This window comes from Schistocerca nitens, chromosome 5, assembly GCF_023898315.1.
Source record: "Schistocerca nitens isolate TAMUIC-IGC-003100 chromosome 5, iqSchNite1.1, whole genome shotgun sequence".
Taxonomy (NCBI): Eukaryota; Metazoa; Arthropoda; class Insecta; order Orthoptera; family Acrididae; genus Schistocerca; species Schistocerca nitens.
This window is the reverse complement of record NC_064618.1, coordinates 133,171,560-133,192,321: the sequence shown is the minus strand read 5'-3', so window position 1 is coordinate 133,192,321 and position 20,762 is coordinate 133,171,560. Positions and strand designations below refer to the sequence as shown.

Sequence of the window (20,762 nt, the reverse complement as noted above, 5' to 3'; positions counted from 1 at the left end):
GCTGCTGGACCATGAAGTTGCTTTTGTATGTCAATCCTTAAAACAGGTGGAAATTTAAGTTCAGGAGTACACTATTTGTTAAGAAGTGTAATGAATTGCACAATTAATTGATTGCAGAATTCTCTCATAACAATGTGTGTTGGTCAACTACCGCCAATAGTTACACATTTTCCCGTGACAGAGAGGGAGACACCACCATTATGAGTATGCCTGCAACAGACCTGGCGTTCGCCGTGCCTAGCTGACGTGACGTCACGAACAAGCGCCGAGGCCTTCCTTTGAGTCGGTGTAGCTTTGAGTCGGTGTTGCTTAAAGTAGAAATTGACTGCTCCAAGTGCGTGCGGCTCCCGTGCCTGCCTGTGACACAGCTGCCAACCACGTCGCGAGAGCATCTATGACGTCGACGACGTATAGATTGAGCCGAGTGTGGAGTTCTAAATTTTCGAGTGCGCTACACAATGTGCACGCGCAGAAACAACGGACTGTGGTGGCGGCTGCACAATTGGAACTTAACCTACTATGGGCGAGTTCACTGGAGTTATAGAAATTGATTTAGTGCTTTCGTGCCTTATCAATCTCCATTATGTTGTTTCCTTTCTTTTCGTGTCACACTGGAAAGACTGCATGAGGTCCTGGCATTTTTCCTATTAGCGTTCTGCTACAGTAGAGACGAAATATCTGAAAGCAGAAAGATATTTACGTTTCACGCAGAGAAAACTTACACTATGCGCATATACATAGATAAATACACTACTGGCCATTAAAATTGCTACACCAAGAAGAAATGCAGACGATAAACGGGTATTCATTGGACAAATATATTATACTATAACTGACATGTGACAACATTTTCACACAATTTGGGTGCAAAGATCCTGAGAAATCAGTACCCAGAACAACCACCTCTAGCCGTAATAACGGCCTTGATACGCCTGGGCATTGAGTCAGACAGATCTTGGATGGCGTGTACAGGTACAGCTGCCCATGCAGTCTCAACACGATACTACAGTTCATAGAGAGTAGTGACTGGCGTATTGTGACGAGCCAGTTGCTCGGCCATCATTGACCAGACGTATTCAATTGTTGAGAGATCTGGAGAATGTGCTGGCCAGGACAGCAGTGGAACATTTTCTGTATCCAGAAAGGCCCGTACAGGACCTGCAACATACGGTCGTGCATTATCCTGCTGAAATGTAGGTTTTCTCAGGGATTGAATGAAGGGTAGAGCCACGGGTCGTAACACATCTGAAATGTAACGCCCACTGTTCAAAGTGCCGTCAATGCGAACAAGAGGTGACCGAGACGTGTAACCAATGGCACCCCATACCATCAGGCCGGTTGATACGCCAGTATGGCGATGAGGAATACATGCTTCCAACGTGCGTTCACCGCGATGTCGCCAAACACGGATGCGACCATCATGATGTTGTAAACAGATCCTGGATTCATCCGAAAAAATGACGTTTTGCCATTCGTGCACCAAGGTTCGTCGTTGAGTACACCATCGCAGGCGCTCCTGTCTTTGATGCAGCGTCAAGGGTAACTGCAGCCGTGGTCTGCGAGCTGATAGTCCATGCTGCTGGAAACGTCGTCGAACTGTTCGTGCAGATGGTTGTTGTCTTGCAAACGTCCCCATCTGTTGACTCACGGATCGAGACGTGGCTGCACGATCCGTTACAGCCATGCAATTAAGATGCCTGTCATCTCGACTGCTATTGATACGAGGCCGTTGGGATCCAGCACGGCGTTCGGTATTACCCTCCTGAACCCACCGATTCCATATTCTGCTAACAGTCATTGGATCTGGACCAAGCGCGAGCGGCAATGTCGCGGTACGATAAAGCGCAATCGCGATAGGCTACAATCCGACCTTTATCAAAGTCGGAAACATGATGGTACGCATTTCTCCTCCTTACACGAGGCATCACAACAACGTTTCACCAGGCAAGGCCGGTCAACTGCTGTTTGTGTATGAGAAATCGGTTGGAAACTTTCCTCATGTCAGCACGTTGTAGGTGTCGCCACCGGCGCCAACCTTGTGTGAATGCTCTGAAAAGCTAATCATTTGCATATCACAACATCTTCTTCCTGTCGGTTAAATTTCGCGTCTGTGGCACGTCATCTTCGTGGTGTAGCAATTTTAGTGGCCAGTAGTATAGATAAATATCTTTCATGAAAATTGTTTCAGCACTGAAAGAGTCAGAATTATTTGGTGAACTAAATAATTTTCGATGTTATTTGCCACTTTGCAAGAAATCAAGGTACAAAGGGTAAAGGAAAAAGGAACTATTTATTGCGTTCTACACTGAGCTCACGGAATTCGTGGAATACCGATATGCACATGTACGGATAGCGGTAGTATCAAATACAGAAGGTATAAAAGGGCAGTTCATTGGTGGAGCTCTCATTAGCACTCGGGTGATCCGTGTGAAAAGGATTCCGACGTGATTGTGGCTGCACGATGAAAATTAACAGACGTTGGAGCTAGACGCACGTGAAATTCCATTTCGGAAATCATTGGGAATTCAAAACTCCGCATCCACAGTGTCAAGAGTGTGCCGAGAAAGCCACATTTCAGGCATTACCCCTCACTACTGACAACGCAGTGGCCGACGGTCTTCACTTAACGACCGCGAACATCGAAGTTTGTGTAGAGTTGTCACTGGTAGCGGACAAGCAATACTGCGTGAAATAACTGCAGAAATCAATGTGGAACGTACGAATGTAAGATATCCGTTAGGGCGGTGCTGCAGTATCTGGCGTTAACGGCTATGGCAGCAGACGACCGAAGCGTTTGTCTTTCCCAACGGCTCGACGTCGGCTGCAGCATCTGTCCTGGGCTCGTGACCAAATCGGTTGCACCCCAGACGGCTGGAAAACCGTGGTCTGGCCAGATGAGTTACGATTTCAGTCGGTAAGAGCTGGTGGTGGGGTTCGAGTGTGGCGCAGATCCCACGAAGCCATGGAACCAAGTTCAGTAGAACGAAAAACCAGTTCAAGTTGCAAATTTTAACTTTTTATTCACTCGATGGCTAGTTTCGGACCGAGAAGACCCATTTTCAGATCATCATAAAATAGTCGAAAATGGCATTTCCGAAGATGCCATTTTCGACTATGTTATGATGACTTGACAATCGGGCTCGGTCCGAAATTAGTCATTGAACGAATAAAAGAAATTGCAACTTAGACTGGTGTTTCGTTGTACTGATTAACGTAAGTTGCTGACCCAAACTACTCCAGCATGGTGCAAGTTCGTAAATGAACCCAAGTTCTCAACAAGGCACTGTGCAAGCTGGTGATGGCTCCATAATGAAGTAGGCTGTGTTTACACGGTACGGACTGGGTCCTCTAGATGTTCGGCTACTTGGAGACAATTTGCAGCTATTCAGGGACGTCATGTTCCCAAACAATGTCGGAAATTTTATGGATGACAATGCGCCATGTTATCGCGTCACAGTTGTTCGCGACTGATTTGAAGAACATTCTAGATAATTCGAGCAAACGGTTTGGTCGCCCACATTGCCCGACATGAATCTCATCGACCGTTTATGAGACACAACCGAGAGGTCAGTTCGTGCACAAAATCCTGCTCCGGCAACACTTTCGCAATTATGGACGGCTGTTGAGGCAGCATGGTTTCAAAATTTCTGCAGGGGACGTCCAACGATTTGTTGAATCCATACCTCGACGAGTTGTTGCACTAACCAGGATTAAAGGAGATCCGACACAATATTAAAAGGTAGCCCCTGACTTTTGGAGCAACGGCCTTGCCACAGTGGATACACCGGTTCCCGTCAGATCACCGAAGTTAAGCGCTGTCGGGCGTGGCCGGCACTTGCTTGGGTGACCATCCAGGCCGCCATGAGCTGTTGCCATTTTTCCGGGTCCACTCAGCCTCGTGATGCCAACTGCGGAGCTATTCGCCCCAACAGTAGCGGCTCCGTTCAAAGAAAACCATCATAACATCATAACGACAGGGACAGCGGTGTGCTGACCACACGCCTCTCCTATCCACATCCTCAGCTGACGATGACACGGCGGTCGGATGGTCCCGATGGGCCACTTGACGCCTGAAGACGGAGTGCTTTCCCACGACTTTTCTCATACTGTTTGGAAATTATTTGATGTGTTTGCAAGTAAATATTTTGTCGACAAAATAAATGTAAATGTTCTGAAATGTTTGCACAGCCAATTTTCTTATTTTTTCAACACTCAGAAGTTTTTGCAATAACTTTCGCTATAAATTTTGCTTTGGTCATTAATAAATTCTATTGTCATTGCTTCGTCCTTATTTGTTAATGTGTCTCGATTTTTTTCTTAAAAAGGGTAGTGTCTCATAAGCTCACTTCACCGTTCAGATGTCAAACTGCGCAATGGACAAGCTCTTGCAACCAGTGGCGGATACAGAAAAACCTCAAGGAGGGGGCGTTAAAGATATCTAGAGTTAACTTTACTTTTACTGTGATAAAAAATAATCAAGTCACGTGCAAAGTTTAAGAAAGTTTTATTTAAACTGATCATACACATATACGAGGTGCATTCAAGTTCTCAGGCCTCCGATTTTTTTTCTAATTAACTACTCACCCGAAATCGATGAAACTGGCGTTACTTCTTGACGTAATCGCCCTGCAGACGTACACATTTTTCACAACGCTGACGCCATGATTCCATGGCAGCGGCGAAGGCTTCTTTAGGAGTCTGTTTGCTCTTCAAAACATTTTCGTAGGATGCAACTGTTACCGTAGTGCCCTTTGGAACGCAATGGGTAAGGATTACGCCCTCGCTGTCCCAGAACATGGACACCATCATTTTTTCAGCACTGGCGGTTACCCGAAATTTTTTTGGTGGCGGTGAATCTGTGTGCTTCTATTGAGCTGACTGGCACTTTGTTTCTGGATTGAAAAATGGCATCCACGTCTCAACCATTGTCACAACCGACGAAAAGAAAGTCCCATTCATGCTGTCATTGCGCGTCAACATTGCTCGGCAACATGCCACACGGGCAGCCGTGTGGTCGTCCGTCAGTATTTGTGGCACCCACCTGGATGACACTTTTCGCATTTTCAGGTCGTCATGCAGGATTGTGAGCACAGAACCCACAGAAATGCCAACTCTGGAGGCGATCTGTTCAACAGTAATTCGGCGATCCCCCAAAACAATTCTCTCCACTTTCTCGACCGTGTCGTCAGACCGGCTTGTGCGAACCCGAGGTTGTTTCGGTTTGTTGTCACACGATGTTCTGCCTTCATTAAAGTGTCGCACCCACGAACGCACTTTCGACACATCCATAACTCCATCACCACATGTCTCCTTCAACTGTCGATGAATTTCAATTGGTTTCACACCACGCAAATTCAGAAAACGAATGACTGCACACTGTTCAAGTAAGGAAAACGACGCCATTTTAAGTATTTAAAACAGTTCTCATTCTCGCCGCTGGCGGTAAAATTCCATCTGCCATACGGTGCTGCCATCTCTGGGACGTATTGACAATGAACACGGCCTCATTTTAAAACAATGCGCATGTTTCTATCTCTTTCCAGTCTGGAGAAAAAAAATCGGAGGCCTTAGAACTTGAATGCACCTCGTACAAGACAATGCCACCTTGTAATAAAAAAGTTACAATTGTGGTTCTCTTCCTTAAATGATGAATTCTATGTGCCTATTCGTCTGGCAAATTGGTCAATTACATCGTCAATAGGACTATCAATGTCAGGATGAGTGTTCAACAGAACTAAGCCATTAAGTCGATCCTCCTTCAACGTCGACCTCAGCCATGTCTTTGTACGCCGCAATGTTGAAAAACTTCTTTCTACTATTGCAACAGATGCAGGTAGACAAGCAAATATTTTGTACAGCGTGTCCAAAGTAGGATAGTCAGATCTAGGACAAACAGATAGCGCTTGCATAACAGAATCACGATCATTAAGGGCGTTTATGCTCGTTTGCTTGTATTGAAGGATCTCTCCCATTAGTCTCTTTTTAATTGTAGAGTGTGATTCTTCTTCAAAGAACGGTAGTTCACTTAAGCACTTATTCAATTTGTGTGCCACGTCATTACCGTCATGTTTCAGTACTTTCTACTTATCCATTCTTCAGTCTTAATATTTCTACTTCTGAATGTAAAGTAGCTTCCTATTCGGCGAATAGTCTGTATTTATAACGCTACGTATCGAAGGTTCTTTGTACAAGAAAGCAGTAGAATATTGGCGACTTTTCTCCAATGAACGTCAGGCAGAATAACGTATCGAAATCTCTAGTATGGCTGCGACTTTTCTCGTAGGTATGTGTTAGTTATCTGTGTGCCAGAGAGAAACGTATAAAATACGATGACGTGGACGTGCATGCTACATAGGTAAGCAAAAATAGCTGATAACTCGATTGAGTCGGGTCGACTGTCGAAAGAAACGAACGAATAGCCTGCGGAATGACTAGCGGGGGCAGCGCAGGTGGAAATGCGGTCAGCCCCGCGCAAGGGAGGGGGGGGGAGCAGGCGCCCCCCCCCCCCCCCTATGTCTGCACTCCGCCTTCAGGCCACAAGTGGCCCATCGGGAACATCCGACCGCCGTGTCATCCTCAGTGAATGTAGCGGATAGGAGGGGCGTGTGGTGAGCACACCGCTCTCCCGGTCGTTATGATGGTTTTCTTTGGCCGGAGCCGCTACTATTAGGTCGAGTAGCTCCTCAGTTGGCATCACGAGGCTGAGTGCACCCCAAAAAATGGCAACAGCACATGGTGGCCCAAATGGTCACCCATCCAAGTACCGGCCACGCCCGACAGCGCTTAACTTCGGTGATCTGACGAGAACCGGTGTATCCACTGCGGCAAGGCCGTTGCCTTGCCACTGTCTGCAACATACGCGATTTTAGTACTGTCTTACGAACGAAAATAACCAATCGAGACAGACCAGAGTCAGTACAGGAATAAAACGCCAGGTGCGCTGCAGTAGACTCCCTTGTCCTAGCAGTCGATTGAGACAAGAAAGTCGATCATATGAAAGGGGCTTAATGGTGAAGTCTGTAGCGCAACCCCGTGACTGGGCTATTGGCTTGGCTGTAGAAGAGCGTCACTAGGAGGGAGCGTTGGGCTGCCCAGTGCCCTGACTGTCTTTTATCCCCAGCAAAGGTCCCCGGTGCTCATTTGATAACAGGCTGAATAGACATGGGGCTATAGTGAGGAACTGTAACTTCCAAGGCCGGAATGTAGTGTCATACCCGTTAGAACACCACGACAACATAACCACAGGTGCGTTCGAACAAACAAAGTGTCGTATGGCATTGTTGGCTGGGAACCCTCAGGGAGTGTTCATCCACCTCGGCATGTTCCTCATGGCCTGTAACGATTCTGCCAGGAGGACAGATGGCTGCCTAGATTTTAATCGGTTCATTTGGAGTGCAGGAACGTCAGAGTGCATTGGAAGCTCGGGGATTTTGAGTAATTTTTGGTATTCCTTGAGGAGGGCGTCCTGTCTTCGGAGGTCTGGTGGCGCAATGTTGCTTAGAGGTGGTAACCAGTACAGAGGAGTAGATTTGATGCAGCCTGTTATTGTCCTCATTGCTGCATTTAGGTCCACGTCAATTTTTCTCAAATGTGTGCTATTGAGCCACACTGGGGCACAGTATTCAGCAACAGAATAGACCAGCCCTAAGGCAGCGCATCGCAGTGTCGTTGCTCTTGCGTCCTATGAAGTACCACTCAGTTTCTGTATGATGTTCCTGCGTCATCTCAGGTTTGCTGTGGTGTTTTCTATGCGCTTCCTGTAAGGGAGGGTTCTATCAGGAGTCACTCCTAGATATTTTGGAGGGTCTTGGTGACCATTAAAGATGATGTTCAACTTCTCATTGGCCATTATGTTGTTAAGATGAAAGCAGCTGACTTCAGTCTTCGTTCGAAGTATTGAACCACCCCGCTACACCTCATAACGATGAAATTACTTTAGCATCTGTCTGCTAGTGCTGATATTGATAACTGCTTCAATGTTTGTGATGCCTTTTTTGATACCTTGACTATCTGATTGTTAACTAGAAAAAGTTGGAAGATTTTGGGCTAATTGTTTTATGTGCCCAGCCACAGCTTACCTTAGTAATTTGCAAGTAACAGTATTGCGTATGCACTTGGATTGCTTATTTCTTCCGTAATCAAGGATGAAACAATTTTTGATCGACCGAAGGCACCATTACCGAGTCATCGTTATGAGAAAAATCTTACTGTTAACTTGTAGACGTTCGGTACAGCGCACACACTGCGTGGCGAGTGTGAAACAGGCATCCTTCTCTGAGCCGTTTGTCTTCCATTCCTTACCCAGTGACAGTCGCTGTGGTGGGCTGAGACTGCTTTGTCCTCTCCTCCTCAACCCCCGTTTTCTGGCAACCGAGAATGATGGTGTAACAATACATGGGTCGGATAAAAAGTAGTGGCAACTCTGTTATAACTCATACCAATCTTTATTGACAGACGTTCACCATATTACATGTCGTTAATACAACCGCCCCGCCTCTCAATTACCTTGCCCCACAAAGATGGACGTTGTCGTATACCATCATCGCGTCGATCATTGTCGATATCTCGCAAGGATACCCTATGGCAAGGAAGATGTTGTAGCGCTTGCCATGCAGAAGTCCCTTCGTTTTGGCGAACAGCTCATAATCGCACGGGCTCATATCGAGCGAATATGGTGGATGTTCAGTATTTCCCATCCCACGTACGCAGGAGCTCCTGCAATGGGTTCACCGTGTGGCGTCGTGCACTGTCATGAAGGATGATGGGACGCAGTGCCAAAAGGCGCCGTCGCGCTCTTCTCAGTCCGAGACGAAGGTGATGTCGCAAGAAACTGCAGTAGTAGGCTGCAGTGACCGTCTGTTAGGCCGCTTCAACTGGCCTCCCACACTTTCAGACAGTACACACTGCAACTGACTCAAACACAGCCGCGCGGGATTAGCCGAGCGGTCTGAGGCGCTGCAGTCATGGACTGTGCGGCTGGTCCCGGCGGAGGTTCAAGTCCTCCCTCGGGCATGGGTGTGTGTGTTTGTCTTTAGGATAATTTTGGTTAAGTAGTGTGTAATCTTAGGGACTGATGACGTTAGCAGTTAAGTCCCATAAGATTTCACACACATTTGAACATCTGACTCAACACAACTGTCGCTGCTCGCTGCACTACTACAGTTGATGTTCTGCTGTCAGCTGTAGACAGCGCGCATGTCATTTGACACACATCCTTAATGTTATGACGGTATTGCCACTACTTTTTATCCAACCGTCGTACAAATTCAGACATGTAACTCATTGAGAATCAATACTGTGTGCAGTGCTCTACACAAACTCTCTTTGTAAGTGATTAAGTTTTCTAAAGCAACTTTTGCAGTGGACACAACTACCAAATATTCCTTTTCTATTGTAATTTTGCAGTAACAGTTGCTAAAATCTGTCTTTGCTCATCAGTAAAAGTGCACTAAATTAACTCTCTCCGCGCTTTCTGTACAAGTGTGAATAAATACAACTATGTAGCAAACTATATGCAAAAATGTAATTCTAAGTCTCTCTTCTATACAGTGATTTTTTTTTTTTTTGCGACTGAAGTTTAAACTCAGCATTGCCGATTTGTTTCGCCTCACCTCAGAAAGCTTTTGATAGATAAAATCTGCATTCTTCATTACGTGGCTCGAAATCAGAGCGTGTCAGGGTAACGAGTCAAACTAACTTACGAAAACTACTGATACGAACTATCGGCTAGACTTGTCGCGCTAGCAACTCCTAGAGCGTGACGGATAATGTCACAAGCCCTGTGGGTTGTGTAACCTAATTTTCTCAGACTGCTTTTGGTGTAAACCGTACCTAATATTTAACTAGCATCTTGTTTTGTGACAACGATCTAATGTGAGAGATGTGTCCAAGGTAACTCGAGGATAGCGCTACCTGAAGTAAATTTTTAGCTGGAGGACAAAAGACAGGGCACTAGTGCACTATGCAGCCGCTGAACTCACATGTGGAGGACACAAGAACGTGGGTAAATACGCATACAGAAACAGAATATCACAACTCCCGTGCCACCAGGCCAGATCCCTGGTGCAGACTGCCAATATGGGCTTCCGTGAAGGTGAAAGAAGCAACTGGAGCAACCGCGCCGATTTCAACAGTACGTTTTGTAGTAGTTTTTCGTCATTGTGTTAACTTTTTCGCAAGAACAACAATTCAATGAAATTTGAGTGACGTAAATTTCAGTAAACCGATTCAAACTGTCCCTCTGTTATAGGTATTACCTGTCTGCTCCTTGCATGTAATATGTGTCATTATTTTTTACGTCAGTTTTGTGGCAGTTGAAATGCAAAGTTCGTTTCGTATGAGTTCTTGAAATAAATGACTTTATTAGTAACTAGCGGGGAAGAGATAGGGGATCCAGTACTACGATCTCATTTTAGACAGCTTTGGAAGACTAAAGAGTAAGTAAGGTAGAACGGATAGATAAAATTCCATCAGAGTTTCTAAAATCATTGGGGGGAAGTGGCAAAAAAAATGATTGTTCATGTTGGTGTGTAAAATGTTTGAGACTGGTGACATACCATCGGACTTCCGGAAAAACGTGGCCACACAGTTCCGAAGATTACAAGAGCAGGCAAGTGCGTGGATTATCGCACAATTAGCTTAGCAGCTCATGCAATCAGCTTCCTGATAAGAATAATTTACAGAAGAATGGAAAATAAAATTGAGGACATGGTAGATGACGATCAGTCTGGTTTTAGGAAAGGTAAAAGCACCAGAGAGGCAGTTCTGACGTTGCGGTTAATACTGGAAGCAAGACTGAAGAAAAATCAAGATACGTTCATACGATTTGTCGATCTGGAAAAACACTTCGACAATCTAAAATGGTGCAAGATGTTCAAAATTCTGAGAAAAATAGGGGTAAGCTACGAGGAACGACGGATAATATAAAATAAGTACAAAAAGCAGGAGGGAACACTAAGACTGGAAGACCTAGATGGAAAGACTCGGATAAGAAAGAGTGTAAAACAGGGGTTCAGTCTTTCACCTCTACTGTTCAATCTATAAATGAAAGAAGCAATAATGGAAATAAAAGGAAAGTTCAAGAGTGTGATTAAAATTCAGGATGAAAGGATATCAGTGATAAGATTCGCTGATGACATTGCTATCCTGAGTGAAATGAAGAAGAATGACATGCTGTGTTGAATGGAATTGTCTAATGAGTACAGAATATGGACTGAGAATAAATCGAAGAAGGCGAAAGTAATGAGAAGTAGCGGAAATGGGAACAGCGAGAAACTTAACACCAGACTTGGGGATCATGAGGCAGACGAAGTCAAGGATTTCTGCTACCTAGACAGAAAAATAACCTATGATGGAAGGAACAAGGAGCAGATAAAAAGCTGACTAACAATGGCAAAGAGGGTATTCTGGGCCAAGAGACGTCTGCCAGTATCAAACATAGGTCTTAATTTGAGCAAGAGATTTCTGAGAATGTGCGTTTGAACCACAGCTTTTATGGTAGTGAAAGACGCACTTGAACAGAGGAAGTCGATTTAAGATGTCGTGCTACGGAAGAATGTTAAAAGTTAGGTGGAGTGATAAGGTAAGGAATGAGAAAGAATCGGCGAGGAAAGGAATATGTGGAAAACACTGACACGAAGAAGGGGCAGGATGACATGACATCTGTTGAGACAGCTGTAGAGGGCAAAAACAGATTAAAATCCATTTATTTTGACTGTTTCTACAATCAGGGTAACTATTTCGAAGAAGTGTCAAATTATAGATTCTTAGATGTGCCATATTGGTGTCCTCTACACTACTGGCCATTAAAATTGCTACACCAAGAAGAAATGCAGATGATAAACGGGTATTTATTGGACAAATATATTATACTAGAACTGGCAAGTGATTACATTTTTCCGGCCGAAATGGCCGCGCGGTTCTGGCGCTGCAGTCTGGAACCGCGAGACCGCTGCGGTCGCAGGTTCGAATCCTGCCTGGGGCATGGATGTGGGTGATGTCCTTAGGTTAGTTAGGTTTAACTAGTTCTAAGTTCTAGGGGACTAATGACCTCAGCAGTTGAGTCCCATAGTGCTCAGAGCCATTTGATTACATTTTCACGCAATATGGGTGCATAGATCCTGAGAAATCAGTACCCAGAACAATCCCCTCCGGTCGTAATAACGGCCTTGATACGCCTGGGCATTGAGTCAAACAGAGCTTGGATGGCGAGTACAGGTACAATTGCCCATGCAGTATTATGACGAGACAGTTGCTCAGCCACCATTGACCAGCCGTTTTCAATTGGTGAGAGATCTGGAGAATGTGCTGGCCAGGGCAGTAGTCGAACATTTTCTGTATCCAGAAAGGCCTGTACAGGACCTGCAACATGCGGTCGTGCATTATCCTGCTGAGATGTAGGGTTTCGCAGGGAACGAGTGAAGGGTAGAGCCACGGGTCGAAACACATTTGAAATGTAACGTCCACTGTTCAAAGTGCCGACAGTGCAAACTAGAATTGACCGAGACGTGTAACCATTGGCACCCCATACCATCACGCCGGGTGATACGCCAGTATGGCGATGACGAATACACGCTTCCAATGTGTGTTCACCGCGATGTCGCCAAACACGGATGCGACCATCATGATGCTGTAAACAGATCCTGGATTCATCCGAAAAAATGACGTTTTGCCATTCGTGCACCAAGGTTCGTCGTTGAGTACACCATCGCAGGCGCTCCTGTCTTTGATGCAGCGTCAAGGGTAACCGCAGCCATGGTCTTCGAGCTGATAGTCCATGCTGCTGCAAACGTCGTCGAACTGTTCGTGCAGATGGTTGTTGTCTTGCAAACGTCCCCATCTGTTGACTCAGGGATCGAGACGTGGCTGCACGATCCGTTACAGCCATGCGGATAAGATGTCTGTCATCTCGACTGCTAGTGATACGAGGCCGTTGGGATTTAGCACGGCATTCTGTATTATGCTCCTGAACCTACCGATTCCATATTCTGCTAACACTCATTGGATCTCGACCAACGAGAGCAGCAATGTCGCGATAAGATAAACCGCAACCGCGATACGGTACAGTCCGACCTTTATCAAAGTCGAAAACGTGATGGTGCGCATTTCTCCTTCTGACACGAGGCATCAGAACAACGTTTCACCAGGCAAGGCCGGTCAACTGCTGTTTGTGTATGAGAAATCGGTTGGAAACTTTCCTCATGTCAGTACGTTGTAGGTGTCGCCACCGGCGCCAACCTTGTGTGAATGCTCTGAATAGCTAATCATTTGCATAACGCATCTTCTTCCTGACGGTTCAATTTCGCGTCTGTGGCACGTCATCTTCGTGGTGTAGCAGTTTTAATGGCCAGTAGTGAAAAACGTGATTTACTTGACATCTGAAATTGTTTTTGGGTAGATTTGTATCTAGAGAAGTTGCTGCTATTGGCAGAATCGGAGAACAACGAGTAGATGAGCATTCAGATAACCGACAACAATTGCTCACACTTGCGGTAAGGATTTTTTCTTTTTTTACAATTAACTAATTGTGGCAAAGTTGGTTGGGGAAAGCCATATTGTCACACAACTTCTTGAGGCAGCGGCGCCACAGCGGAGGGTGAAGTGGACGCACCTGCAGGGCGACGTAGTCGCCGAAGCCGATGGTGGTGAGCGTGACGAAGCAGTAGTAGAAGGAGTCGAAGTAGCTCCAGCCCTCGTAGCGCGAGAAGACGGCGGCGCCGGTGGTGATGATGGCCGAGCTGAGCAGTCCCGTGGCGAGCATCAGGTTCATCTCGGTCGCCTCGACGCGCGAGCACCGCATGTACGTCTTGGCGCGCCGGATCACCACCGAGGCGAACTTGTTGAGGCGCTCGCCGATGCTCTGGAACATCACCAGCCCCAGCGGGATGCCCACCATGGCGTACGCCATGCAGAACGCCTTCCCACCGATCGTCACCGGCGTCGAGTGGCCGTACCCTGCCGAGCAGAAGCAAAGGGGATAACTCGGTACAGCGGTGTCACTGAAGGTAACGAAAATCCTTGTGCGACTCTGGCGCATGTTCGAAACGAGTAATGCTAACAGTTTGCACAGAATCGTAAGAGTTTTGTGCAGTAGTGCAAGTGGCATAATTCGCTAATCAATTTCATAGTGGTATTAAAATATTGAAACGCGAGAACATGATGATATGGTTATGTACCAATCCTGTATCAGGTAGCTGGCCGCAGAAGTTCATAACTGCGAGACCTCCTTTACTTTGTGTTCCTTACGGGAATGTCAAGAAGCACGAAACGAAACGGCAGCGGTTTATCACGTTAGCAGGTAAGGTGGAAAGCAGGACATCAGCACTTTGCACGAACTGGATAGCTAGCATCAGCAGAAGCTTAGTAAAGCAATACGACTGAGATTTATCATGTCATCTTGTTATGTGAAATAAGAAGCCGCATCGCTAACGCAAGAAGGCATATTGAATATTGTTACGAACCTATCTTGGATTAGTGAGGAAGTAAGACTGTGTAGAATATGTGCAATAATAGAGCGAGTTGTGAAAGGAAGCGTGCGAAAACAGCTGGTAATTACACCGAAGAATCAATATCTTTCCGCTAGTCAATAAGACGATAAAGGAATTTGACATTTCGGAAGTTCAATGGGCATTTTGGAAATAATGTTTTGACAATTAACACAGATTACAAACACCAGTTGCTACTGGTCGTTTAGGGCAGTCCTTAGCTATATGAGAACAGGTAGGATGTTAATGACCATCACTGGAATCAACCAGAGAGGTGTGCGTTCCCACGCTCTGGAGTAAGGAGACGTAATGCGCGGCCTGTAGTCAGGAGTCGTAATCGAATCACCAGCGTGTGAGCTCCCAAGATGTTGTTAAAATGTTACTACACTGCGTTTTGATGATGGTTTAACGTCCCGTCGAAAACGAGGTTATTAGAAACATTCTGACGAGAATGAATGCGAACAGTCAGACGTGGGCATGTTTATGATACCCGATTTTGATGGCAGTTATAAGAGGTGTTTTGAAAAAGTGAAACACGTCTTTCCTACTAAATGTCGTAATTCTTCGTGGCATATTATGCAATAGTCGTTGAGTAAGTCACGGACTGTGTGGTAATTTCGGTGAGCATAACAACAAATTTAACCTCTACTGAAATGAAGATTGTTTATCAGCTGACTCTACCGAGAATCAGACAAAATGTAGTGAATTCGATGTAACAGTAGGAATGTTACATGTGAAATTACAGGTGAGCTGTAAATAGAATTTCTTGAACAATGCACCAGAGACTTGTCATTAGGGTACAGACTTGGAAGCGGTTTTATGAGTTGACTGTTCTGAGAATATACTTAATCTGTTCTTAAAGCACTAATGAAATATTCGATAATCTAATTCCGAAAAGTATAACGAAGTTTCAGCTACTTAAAAAATGTTACAGTCTGCTGATACAAGCAATGCTGTCATAGCTTTCACAGATTTTCTTGGCTGAGTGAGTGTTATCCATGGTGAGAGAGCGGAATGAGTGGAGTTCATAGAGGTAAGTGAAACCATCTGCTGAAGTACTGCAGATGCACGTAGTCACAACAGCTGTGCCGCCACAAGGGGAAATGCGCTCCCTATTAGTTTTTGAATAATATACAGGGTGTTAAGAAATTCTCACTACAACCTTCTAGGGCTTGTAGAGGGATATGAGTACATAATATTTTGAATAGGAACCCATGTCCGTAAACGTCGTTCAAGGAAGCTACAGACCGTTAAATTTATAGGCGCCCACGCCTGTAAATTTATGTACATAGAGGGTGATTTCGTGATGATGTTACAGACTTTCAAGAATGACCGAGAATGACAAATGTATCAGTTCGAGCTTAGGTTCCCTGTACCGGAAACGAACGAGTCGAAAGTTATAAGCGAAAATCATTCTGATACCTCTGACCGAAGCAAGAAAAAAGTCTAGTAGACATGGTCTTTAAAATGCATACCTTAATAGCTATAATCACTTGTTTTTCTTGTTTTGGTCCATACAACCACGTCTGAAAGTTGCATACCCTGCATTATTAGCAACAGCAGTACCGGTACATGTATTCCACTCTCAGACGCATCAGAATCATTTTCGCTTGCAACTTTCGACTCATTCGTTTGCAAACTAGGGACCCTTACCTCAAGTTGACACATTTATCCCTGTCCAGCATCCCTGAAAGTTTGTAACGTCATCACGGATCGAAACTGAAGAACCAAAGGAACACCTGCCTAATACAGTATGTGATCCAAAGTATCCGGACACCCTCAAAAACATACGTTTTTCATATTTGGTGCATTGTGCTGCCACCTACTTCCAGATACTCCATATCAGCGACCTCAGTAGTTATTAGATATCGCGAGAGAGCAGAATGGGGCGCTCCGCGGAACTCACGGACATCCAATCACCTGACCAGGTGATTGGATGTCACTTGTGTCATACGTCTGTAAGCGAGATTTCCACACTCCTAAACATCCCTAGGTCCACTGTTCCTGATGTGGTAGTGAAGTGGAAACGTGAAGGGACATGTACAGCACAAAAGCGTACAGGCCGACCTCGTCTGTTGGTTGAGAGAGACCGCCACTGTTGAAGAGGGTCGTAATGTGTAATAGGCAGACATCTATCCAGACCATCACACAGGGAATTCCAAACTGCATCAGTATCCACTGTAAGTAATATGACAGTTAGGCGGGAGGTGAGAAAACTTGGATTTCATGGTCGAGCGTCTGCTCATAAGCCACACATCACGCCGGTAAATGCCAAACGACGCCTAGCTTGGTGTAAGGAGCGTAAACATTGGACGATTGAACAGTTGTGTGCAGTGACGAATCACGGTACACAGTGTGGCGATCCGATGGCAGGGTGTGGGTTTGTGACTGGCCGGTGAACGTCATCTATCAGCCTGTGTAGTGCCAACAGTAAAATTCGGAGGCGGTGGTGTTATGTTGGGGCCGTGTTTTTCAAAAAATGGTTCAAATGGCTCTGAGCACTATGGGACTCAACTGCTGAGGTCATTAGTCCCCTAGAACTTAGAACTAGTTAAACCTAACTAACCTAAGGACATCACAAACGTCCATGCCCGAGGCAGGATTCGAACCTGCGACCGTAGCGGTCTTGCGGTTCCAGACTGCAGCGCCTTTAACCGCACGGCCACTTCGGCCGGCTCCGTGTTTTTCATGGAGGGGGCTTGCACCCCTTGTTTGCATGGCACTATCATAGCGCAGGCCTTCGTTGATGTTTTAGGCACCTTCTTGCTTCCCACTGTTGAAAAGCAATTCTGGGATGGCGATTGCATGCTTCAACACGATCGATCACCTGTTCATAAAACACGGCGTGTGGCGGAGTAGTTACACGACAATAACATCCCTGTAATGGACTGGCCTGTACAGTCCTGACCTGAATCCTATAGAACACCTCTGAGATGTTTTGGAGCGCCGACTTCGTGCTAGGCCTCACCGACCGACATCGATACCTGTCCTCAGTGCAGCACTCCGTGAAGAATGCGATGCCATTCCGCAAGAAACCTTTCGGCGCCAGATTGAACGTATGCCTGTGAGAATGGAAGGTGTCATCAAGGCTAATGGTGGGCCAACACCATACTAAATTCGAATATTACCGATGGAGGGCGCCACGAACTTGTAAGGCATTTTGAACCAGGTGTCCGGATACTTTTGATCACTTAGTGTATCGTGTAGGGTCCTTGCGAGCACGTAGAAGTGCCGCAACACGACGGGGCATGGACTCGACTAATGTCTGAAGTAGTGCTGGAGGGAACTGACACCATGAATGTCGCAGGACTGTCCTTAAATCCGTAAGAGTACGAGAGGGTGGAGATATCATCTGAACAGCACGTTACAACGCATCCCAGATATCCTCAATAATATTCATGTCTGGGGATTTTGGTTACCAGCGGAAGTGTTCACAACTCAGAAGAGTTTTCCTGGAGCCACTCTGTAGCAACTCTGGATGTTGAGGGTCTCGCATTGTCCTGCTGGAAGTGCCCAAATCCGTCGGAATGCAAAATGGGCATGAATGGATGCAGGTGATCAGACAGGATTTTTACGTACGTGTCAGAGTCGTATCTAGACATATCTGGGGTCCGATATTATTGTGTCTCACTGTTTAGAGGCACAAAACGCGTGGGTGTTTTCAGCTCGTTACTAAATGCAAATAAGTAGGAGGCCGAGTTGATAGGAGCTGAAGGAGTCCAGGTTGCAATAATATGCGGTACGGCACACTGTTAGAGAGAAGGGTTATTATTCAAGAGACACATAGTACAATGAAAATTACTTATCTTCAGTAGTCTGGAGGACTGCAGCTACGGCTATAACTAACACAACATATTCTCAGGGACTAAGCCTGACGGGCCCTCCTCAGAGAATCCATGCAAACAGAACTGGCTGAGGGCCGATTATGAAAGTGCGTCTGCCTAGGTTGAAATCTAGCTAAGAAGTGGACGAGGCACACTCCAGTTCCGCCGAGCTGCACAGCCCGCTAGAGTGCGCTGTGCTCGGCAGACGACGGGCTGCCAACCTTGCGTTGGCGCGGCGTTGTAGTAGTATCTGTGGCAACGATACTACAGATATCACTCAACCGCATACGCCCCACACTATTAAAGAGCCTCCACCCGATTGAACAGTCCGCTGTTGACATGCAGGGTCCATGGATTCATAAGGTTGTCTCCACAGCCGTGCATGTCCATCCGTTCGATGGAATTTAAAACGAGACTCGTCCGAGGAGGCAACATGTTTCCAGTCATCAACAGTCCAATATCGGTGTTGACGAGCCCAGGCGAAGCGTAAAGCTTTGTGTCGTGCAGTCATGAGGGGTACACAAGTGGGCCTTCGGCTCCGAAAGCGCATATCGATGCCCTTTCGTTGAATGGTTTGAACGCTGACACTTGTTGATGGCCGAGCACTGTAATCTGCGGAAATTTGCGGAAGGGTTGTACTTCTGTCATGTTGAACGATTCTCTTCATCGTCGTTGGTCCCGTTCTCTGAGGATCTTTTTCTAGGTGCAGCGATGTCGGAGATTTGATGTTTTACCGGATTCCTCATATTCACGGTACACTCGTGAAATAGTCGTAAGGGAAAATCCCCACTTCATTGCTACCTCGGCGATGCTGTGTCGCATCGCTCGTGCGCCGACTGTAATACCACGTTCAAACTCACTTAAATCGTGAATGAGATTTTCACTCTGCAGTGGAGTGTGCGCTGATATGAAACTTCCTGGCAGATTAAAACTGTGTGCTGGACTGAGACTCGAGATGGGGAATTTTCCTTTTCGCGGGCAAGTGCTCTACCAACTGAGCTACCCAAGCACGACTCACGCCCCGTCCTCACAGCTTTACTTCTTCCAGTACCTCGTCTCCTACCTAAGGTCCCGAGTTCGAGTCGCGGTCTAGCACACAGCTTTAATCTGCCAGGAAGTTTCATATCAGCGCACACTCCGCTGCAGAGTGAAAATCTCATTCTGGAAACATCCCCCAGGCTGTGGTTAAGCCATGTCTCTGCATTATCCTTTCTTTCAGAAGTGCTAGTTCAGAAGGTTAGCAGGAGAGCTTCTGTAAAGTTTGGAAGCTAGGAGACGAGGTACTGGCAGAAGTAAAGCTTTGGGGACGGGGCGTCAGTCGTGCTTGGGTAGCTCAGTTGGTAGAGCACTTGCCCGCGAAAGACAAAGGACAAGATTTCGAGTCTCGGTGCAGCACACAGTTTTAATCTGCCAGGAAGTTTCACTTAAATTTTGATAACCTGTCATTGTAGCAGCAGTAACCCGTCTAACAACTACGCCAAGCACTTGTTGTCTTATGCAGGCGTTGCCGACCGCAGCGCCGTATTCTGCCTGTTTACGTATCTCTGTATTTGAATGCGGATGCCTATACCAGTTTCTTTGGCGCGTCAGTGTACATACATCTACATTCGCCGGCGCCTATAAATTTGACGCTCTGTAGCCTTTCCGGACATGGGCTCCTATTCATAATACTATGTACTCACTCCCCTCTACAAGTACTAGAAGCATGTAACGAGAATTTCCGAACAGCTAGTATAGTACATGGCAAGTGACGCAGAGCTGTGCAGCTGACGGCAAGTGATGGTGGACAGAGTGCAGGACCAGGCGGCGTCATCGTGGCGCACTCACCTATCATGGCGAGCACGACGGTCGCGAAGTAGAAGGCGCCCGCGAACTTCCACTGCGGTCCCGCCTTGTGCGGCTTGTTCTCGATGATGACCACCTCGATGACGCGGTAGTCCTCCGCCGTGATGTTGTACTTCTTCACCAGCTGCTCCCTCAGATCTGCACAACGTACACACACACGTGTAAGCAACGTGGCTTCTTACACTCCTGGAAATTGAAATAAGAACACCGTGAATTCATTGTCCCAGGAAGGGGAAACTTTATTGACACATTCCTGGGGTCAGATACATCACATGATCACACTGACAGAACCACAGGCACATAGACACAGGCAACAGAGCATGCACAATGTCGGCACTAGTACAGTGTATATCCACCTTTCGCAGCAATGCAGGCTGCTATTCTCCCATGGAGACGATCGTAGAGATGCTGGATGTAGTCCTGTGGAACGGCTTGCCATGCCATTTCCACCTGGCGCCTCAGATGGACCAGCGTTCGTGCTGGACGTGCAGACCGCGTGAGACGACGCTTCATCCAGTCCCAAACATGCTCAATGGGGGACAGATCCGGAGATCTTGCTGGCCAGGGTAGTTGACTTACACCTTCTAGAGCACGTTGGGTGGCACGGGAT

At 46.4% G+C, this 20,762-nt stretch overlaps 1 protein-coding gene and 2 pseudogenes across 1 annotated transcript in view; 1 reads left to right on the top strand and 2 right to left on the bottom strand.

Annotated features, from left to right (window-relative positions):
• The window catches only part of LOC126260306 (two pore potassium channel protein sup-9), a 94,451-nt gene that overhangs the window by 15,531 nt on the left and 58,158 nt on the right, over positions 1-20,762 (bottom strand). The window contains exons 3-4 of the mRNA XM_049957630.1: positions 20,135-20,290; positions 13,610-13,953 (exon numbers count right to left, since the gene is read on the bottom strand). Of these exons, the coding sequence (XP_049813587.1) occupies positions 13,610-13,953; positions 20,135-20,290 (500 nt within the window). The remainder of the gene's footprint in view (positions 1-13,609; positions 13,954-20,134; positions 20,291-20,762) is intronic.
• LOC126261406 (5S ribosomal RNA) lies at positions 3,758-3,875 on the top strand (annotated as a pseudogene).
• On the bottom strand, positions 6,721-6,838 carry LOC126261486 (5S ribosomal RNA; annotated as a pseudogene).